Here is a 7,675-nt window from a genome sequence, read left to right on the forward strand (position 1 = left end):
CATCACAGGTCTCTGTGGGAAACAAGGACTGAAGGGACTGGCAGTGGATCAAGAGGCCACTCAAGGGGGTGATCTTTAGAAGCATGCACAGTCAGCCGTGGCTGCCGGCACAAAGAACCACAGACTGTGTGGCTTCAACCACACAGAAATCTGTTTTCTCACACTTCTAGAGCCTGGAAGTCTGAAATCAAGATGTTGGCAGGACTCTTCTGATGTCTCTCTCCTCAGCTTACAAATGGCCGTCTTCTCCACCTGTCTTCCCATGGTCTCCCCTCTCTTGTCTGATCTTATGTACATAAAAGGACTAGTCATCTTGGATGAGGGTCCATGCATATGACCTCATTTTACCTTAACCACCTTTTTAAAGACCACATCTCCAGCGGGGCCACATTCTGGGGTATCAAGGATTAGTATTTCAATAAGAAGGATTTTGAAGGATACATTTCAGCCCATAAGAGCAAGAAATTGGAAAAAGGAAAGGAGGTGAGATTGTGGCTATGAAGAAATGAAAGCATACATGGTGCTTGCAGGGAAAAGGGAATTTCACCCACGTTCCTTCATATTTAGATTTCTCTACCCTTCCTCTGTCCCAATCCTTTGACTCCAAGCTCCAATCCCAGGTCAGTTCTAAATCTCTGCTCATCATCCCAATCCCAATGATCCACCTTTCCAATCCCAAGTGAAGAGTCCTGACTTCTCTGGCACCCATTTAGCCCTTAACCACTCCTTGTGGTGGTTCTTAATGCCTTGTAGGTTAACAGACTTGAGGCTTGGCTTTAACTATTCCTGCAGCTTGCAGCTTGCTCAGTTCACGGCTCACCTTCTGTCAGTTCTTCCTAGGAGTCAAGCCCCTCCTGCTATAGGTCAAGGTCTTTGAATGCTCTTCCCTTCTGCCCCTTCTCCAGTCCAGCCCCACTCACAAAATTAACATCATTTCACTGTTAAGATCTTACTTAATACCTCTTCCTCACAGAAAATTTTGAGACCCCCACACATACACTTTTCTGGGGGAAGGGTAGGGGTCACCAGACATTAAATCCAGGGGTGCTTAACCACTGAGTTACATCCCCAGCCCTTTTATATATTGTTTAATTAGAGATAGGGTCTTGCTAAGTTGCTGAAGCTGGCTTTGAACTGATGATCCTCCTGTCTCAGCCTCCCAAGCTGCTGGGATTACAGGCATGCACAACCACAAAGGGCTACACATTTATTTTCACATGAAACACAGATCCTTCTCCTATGGGCTCCTCTTCCTCTCTGTCATAGGACTTAACACTTTAGTTACATATCTGAATTGCTATGTTTTTAATATCTCTCCTGAGAGACTGACCACGCACCCAAAAGTTCAGGTGCAGGGCTGAGGTTGTGGGTCAGTGGTAGAGTGCTCGCTTAGCATGTGTGGGGCACTGGGTTTGATCCTCAGCACCACAAACATACATACATACATACATACATACATAAAAATTCATGTGCAATAGGCTGGGGATATATGTAGCTCAGCTGTAGAACACCTGCCTAACATGAGTAAAACCCTGGGTTTGATCCCCAGCATTGCAAAAAAGAAAAGAAAGTTCATCAGCAGAATCTACCTCTGGTCTGTCCATCATTACCTATCCAGCTGGTGTAGAATTTGGCACCTAATAAGCGCTTAATAAATACTTGTTAAATAAAACAAAGAACAATTGAAAAGTAAATTAGTGTGAATCAGTGGTCATGTGATCTATTTTTGTTGAATAAATTCACATTGAGGTGGAGACAGTATAAAATCATTAGGTAATGATATCTAGGTGGACGAACACATGTACAGATATTAGTAGATCTCAAGCCAATGGAATTACACATTGAAAGCAGAAATTTATTCTATTAGGTCACAATTCTATAGGAACTACTTAAATATGTTCTTCATCATTCACACACACACACAATATAGAGAGAGAGGATTAGTTAGACAACAGTGTTCTACAGGCACCCGGTTTAGTGCATTAAAACAGTATGTATCTGCCATCTCCTTCTCCCTATGGCTCATTCTGCTGCTTGACTCTAGCCAACAACCAACCAATAAGAACTCTTTATTCCAGGTAAAGAACTGTCAGATCCCATGGTGACTCCAATCTAACACTTACTCTTTCTTCTCTCCTTCATATTAGACAGGAAACACTAAAATTCTGGGAACAAGATGTGTGTCACACATTGGAAATGTTCAGATCTGCTGATAACATTCAATCTACCCTGGCTAAATGCATGAGGAAGCCACATGGTCACAATCTAATGTAACACAGAACATAACTAGTAAACTCAAGCAACATTCCACATGTTATCACTTTCAGCTTTGCACAACATGTGGAAACAGGCTCACAGCACCATTTGGTTGTGTCAGAACATCTGAGGGAGGAGGATGCACGTTTGGGATTTATTACCCTGGCTCACCTCAGGGAAGTGTCCCAAAGAGTGTATTACACTGCCACGTGGCTGTATGTTACAGAATTCTTTCTTTTAAAAGGAGTATGTTCTAGAGATATTATTTACTTTCAGGTGCTTGGAGCATATGGGTAGCCTTGGTTATTCTGAATACTTGCAAGCAAAAGATACCAGTAAATGCTAAAGAGTAACTAGAGGGGAAAAAAAAAAGTTGTTCTTTTGATAAGTACTCTATCATTTGCTTCAACCCAACCACCAGTAGTAGTAGTAACAGACACATCTGTTGGAGTCACCTCAACTGTTTCACATGAATTATAAGGCTCAGGTTCAGTTCAGCTTCTTGGCAAGTAATTTGTCTCATGCCAAAGAAAAAAATGGAAGCAAATTAGGAAAATCACATATGCCAGAAAAATAACACCAACATGATCAAAATCTCCAAACAACTTACCTAAGAAAAGTGAAGTTCAATCTTAGGAATACAGCAGTTCAGCTCTTTCACTTAAATAGCATTAAATGGCCAATTTTTATGTTAGAAAGAAAACTTAAAATTTAATGGACATTAAGTGGAATGCTTCAGCCTCTCCTTTTTAGCAGTGAAATTCCTTTTTATCAGTGATCAAACACTTAACACATTCCGCACAACAGGTATGGTGTGTCAACAACCAAGACACTCCTCCTCACAGCCGGAAGCCATGTTTTCTCTCGTCTAATTAAGAGGGAAACAAAACCTCTACTAAGATGCAAATCTACCCCTTCATTAAGGTAAGCGACCAGGGTCCAGAGTCTTAGAAATTATCACTTGATCACTAGTTCTGAGGTGAAAACATTCATGAATCCATATACACTAATCAAGGTAGTCAAAAAATAAAGGTAAAAAGGAAAGCTGTAAGCAGGTCAATTTCATAACATGTGGGCTCCAGAAAAGGAAAGCTTCCCTAACCCAGAGTTTTGTCTATCTATGTGTGTATTGTTGTTGTTGTTGTTGTTGTTGTTTTGTTGTTTTGTTTTTGATTTTTAAACTGGTGAGTGAATCCAGGGTCTCCTTCATTCAAGAGAAGCACTTTACCCTTAAGCTATATCCTCAGTCCTTTTTTTCTTATTTTTTGTTTTGAGACAAGGTTTCACCAACTTGCCTGGACTGGCTTCTAATAATCCTCCTGCCTCAGCCTCCCCAGTCCCGGGAATTATGGGCGTGCCTGGCCATATCACCTCGTCTGGTTCTTTAAAAAAGGAAATTAAATATGAATCAAAAGAAACCTGATAGTCAAATGAGGAAACTGTACTCTAAGAACCAAACAACGGTTTACATACTTCACATCCAGTGATATAAATACGTTATATCATTTGTTGAAGAGGAGCCTGAGAAGGCGGTAAGGGGACTACCACTCAGTTGCAGTTGTCTGATATCCACATCCGTAAATTCATATTATAATGCTATCTTAACAGGAAGTTCTATATTAAATGAAAAAAGTCAATTTTGAATTTTGACTATCAGCATTTCAAAAAAAATTCTCATCCAGCTTAATTACTTTCTAAAAGTAGATTTTTACGAGTTTGGCCAATTACCAAAATTGCTTCTTCCAACAAAAATGGAACCATTTTCATTATCTGATGTCCATGACCATTTTTCATTTTTGCAAAAACTGACAAAAGCCCATCTTATCAGGAAGCTAGCGGATGCAACACAATTTATATTTATGTGGAATACTCCACCTTCTAGAAATTTAAATTGTAACAACTGTGCAAATATTTAACTTCACCTAAAATTACTTCAGCCCAACCCCAAGAAAAATCATTTTGATGGAAATATTTCATTTCACTACCTGTAAAGCCCAATATAAAGCTAGATGGTTCAGCATAGTCCTAAGTGATATTCTGTTGCTATGGCAACGAAACTCTACTACCTGTGGCCATGATTTGTTAAGAATTCCTCCAACCAGTAAATTCTGTGCTGTGCATTCATAAAATCAGGAGAATGACTCTAAGCAACACAAAAAAATAAGGATTGATTTCCTACTTATGCTCTATCCACATGCATATTTACAACATAAATATGCATATGTACACACTCCCACAATTATGACTCCCAACTCCACAAAAAGGGGAAAACCATATCAAATTTCATTTTAAAATAGGGACGAAAAACTGCTATTTTAGATTTCATTGAATAAATGCCGTTTCCCAAAATATACCTTAAAAAACAATAGAGACTAGCTGGAAAAAATTTTTAAAACAAGAAAATTATATTATTTACATCCTACCTCATTTCAAGATGGAAAAAAGAAAAAAATAAAGATCGTGAGGTATAGAGGTATAATGTCCAATCTGTTCCAGTAAGTGTAGCTTCTTAAGCAGTGAGCTGATTTAGAAAACATAAAGCTAAAGAATACAGAAAAATATGGTCACCACAACATTTATTTACCAAATTGCCTCTGCAGGCTACTCACCCTCACTGGGGGGCTCCAGGCTTGCACCCGAGGCTGCTGTCCACACTGGGAGCTCTGCAGATCTTTTGCGCTACAATTAACCACAGTGCTGCCCTGAGCCCTTAATGCGTTTGTGCAGTTGGTCCCACTGCCCCCACCAGGGCTAGGTTTCCAAGGCCTCTGCTTGATGCCATCCAGAAGTCTGACCAGCAGGATGTTACTGGGAAGCTCCTCAACACCAGAGCCAACAAGAGTCCTGCACTCGGGACATCTGAGTTCATTCCGGGAACCTACTATCCCCAGCAAACACCGTTTGCAAAACGTGTGCTGGCAAGGCAAGACTTTTGCAGAAGCATCCAGGCGTTCTAGACACACAGGACACTCCAAAAGATCCAACAAGGCAGATTCATCCATCTTGATCTACTTTACTGAGAAAAGGGTTTCAGAAATGTTCATAGTTGTATGCAGCTCTTAAAATGATTCATGTAACATCCATTTCAGACTTTGCTCTAGAGTCATGAGGAAAGGAGGAGGAAAGAGAAAATTAGTGTTATCTGGAGAAAAGTTCAGAGGAGCCAAGAACCAAAAAGTATACAAAAGTGCTTCCTCTGCATGGCTTAGCTTTGCTTTGGAATGTGGTTCTAAACTCCAAAGTCAACAATCAAAAAACAAACAGGGTTTTTTAAACAACTCAGAATTAATTGCTAATGCGATCTAGGAGTCTGCTGTGCAGAAATGACTATCAACTATTTTACAGGATTCCTGAAATAAAAGGGTATATGAAGTGCAGTAAAGAACATTTTTTTCAGCTCTGAAAGTTGCCTCAGTACAGTCTTCAACTCACAGGAGAAGCTGAACAGAAGCAATTGAGTTTCCTCTACCTGAAATTACTTTTAAACCTAACGAAGTTCCCGATTTTTAAGCCATTTCAGCGTTTAAGAACCCAAACCTCACGTGACCCTGGTGGCAAGATTCCAATAATAAATACATATGTTGCTGCTCTGTCTTATAAACAACTGTTTAATCTTGTCCAACCAAGACCTTAAGGCTGACCATTCTTAAGGATATAACTAAGATGTGCTTGAAAATATCTAAGACATCACAGCACCCTTGGTGGTGGTGGCTGACAAACTCCGACAACAGATTTCTGAACGGCCGGTCCTAATCCCATTCAGAAAATCTAGCAAAATTACCACCAAAAGAATTCGCCCATGGAATGCTGAGCTGAAAACTGTGAGCATAATATGAAAATGGGGCCCATTCAGGAAGACGCATTTATAAACCAGTTACTGTTCCACCCCCCCACCCGGCACCGCCACCACTAAAATAAATGTAAATGTGAATGCCTAGGAGCAAAGGGGTGAGAAGTGAACAGACTGGGATGGCAGCGCTGACAGCTGTTCTGGACCAAGTAGGGGTTGGGGAGCTCCAGGGCTGCGCCCCCTTACTCGCGGCCGAGCACAGGTAGTCCCCGGCCCCGCAGGAGGCGCGGCGCCGCCCGCCGCAGACACACCCCGGAGCCAGGTGTCGGCGGCGCAGGCAGAGGACGGTCCGGGGCGGGGGCTGGGGCTCGGCCGCGGCTGGATGGGTCCGGGAACGGGGACCTCACCCCACCGCCTCATCTCCGTCTCCCATCAGGTCATACTGAGGACAGAAAATTCCCCCCACGACTGCGGGAAGTTTTCAAGGACTTAAAAATAAACGTGCAGCCTCAAGTTGCGAAACTCAGCCCCACAAAGTGCCCTGGGAAGCAGATCTGTCGCCCCGCAGGGATGAGGCGACTCCCGGGAGAGCCAAGCTGAGGCGCAGGGCTGCGCCCGGGGAAACCGCGGCACGGAGCCTGGGCAGCTTCCTGCCCGGAGAAGGCAGAGAGGCCGCGGGCTCGGTTCCCGCAGGTCCGGGTGGCCGGCCCCAGGAGAAGCGCGGCTGAGGGGGCACAGGCTGGCCAGTGCGGGGGTGGGGGGGACACAGCGACCTCCGCCGCCTCCCCGGCGAGGATCTGCCGACACCGGGTCCCTCGGCCCCGCGCCCGCCGCGCGCCCTACCTCGCGCCTCGGCTCCTCCTCTTTGTTCGCGGCCCCGCAGAGGCCGCCGCGGCCGGTGCAGATGCGGCCCCGCCGCGCCCGCCGCTCGCTGTGTCTCTGACGCCGCGGTGGCACCGGGAGACTCCTCTCTGCTGCCCCCCTCACGCGCGCACACACAGCACGCCGCCGCCGCCGCCGCCTCCCACTTTCCCAGCCAAGGAGGGCGGAGGAAGAGGAGGAGAAGGAGGCCGAGCCGCAGCCGTCGCCCGGGGCGCGAGGGGGCGGCCCCGCGCCACAGCGCCTCCCCCCGGAGCGGCAGCCGCACCTCTGGGAGGCGCCCGGGCGCCGAGGCTCTCCCTGCGCTGAGCTACCTGCGCGCCCGACCCCGCCGGACCCAGGAGCAGGATGGGGGCGGCGGCCAGAGGAGACGCTGCAGGAGCCCGGGGCCCGGGAAACCAGATCCCTGGGGAGCAGCGAGGAGGGAGGTTTGGGGACCGACGCCTTCTCACGGAGGAAAACACGCCTGGAAAATGGAGCTCCCAGGGAGATGGCGCTGGAAGTGGAGGCTGAGTGCAGAAGGAAGGAGCCCGGGGCAAGGGCTGACCGCGTCCTCCTCCTGCCCCGCGGTGCCCGGCGGCCCGAGACCGTCTGCTCGGGACACGAGGGGCTGGGTCGTAGGAAGGGCGGGAGTAGCCCTGGCGGGAACCGATCCGCTCTGCTTTGCGCCTGTTCGCCCAGTCCTGGACACTGTCCCTAGGGCCTGAGCGAAGTGTTTGTGCCCCGGAGGTCCGGAGTGGCGTGCTGAAT

General features: G+C 46.3%; 1 protein-coding gene across 1 annotated transcript in view; it reads right to left on the minus strand.

Moving 5' to 3' along the window:
* Sh3rf1 (SH3 domain containing ring finger 1) overlaps window positions 1-7,121 on the minus strand; it is a 162,592-nt gene extending 155,471 nt beyond the window's left edge. Inside the window, exons 1-2 of the mRNA XM_078030969.1 lie at window positions 6,890-7,121; window positions 4,866-5,353 (exon numbers count right to left, since the gene is read on the minus strand). Of these exons, the coding sequence (XP_077887095.1) occupies window positions 4,866-5,258 (393 nt within the window). The 5' untranslated portion in view covers window positions 5,259-5,353; window positions 6,890-7,121. The remainder of the gene's footprint in view (window positions 1-4,865; window positions 5,354-6,889) is intronic.
* Window positions 7,122-7,675: the final 554 nt, after the last annotated feature.

This window comes from Ictidomys tridecemlineatus, chromosome 14 (genome assembly GCF_052094955.1).
Source record: "Ictidomys tridecemlineatus isolate mIctTri1 chromosome 14, mIctTri1.hap1, whole genome shotgun sequence".
NCBI lineage: Eukaryota > Metazoa > Chordata > Mammalia > Rodentia > Sciuridae > Ictidomys > Ictidomys tridecemlineatus.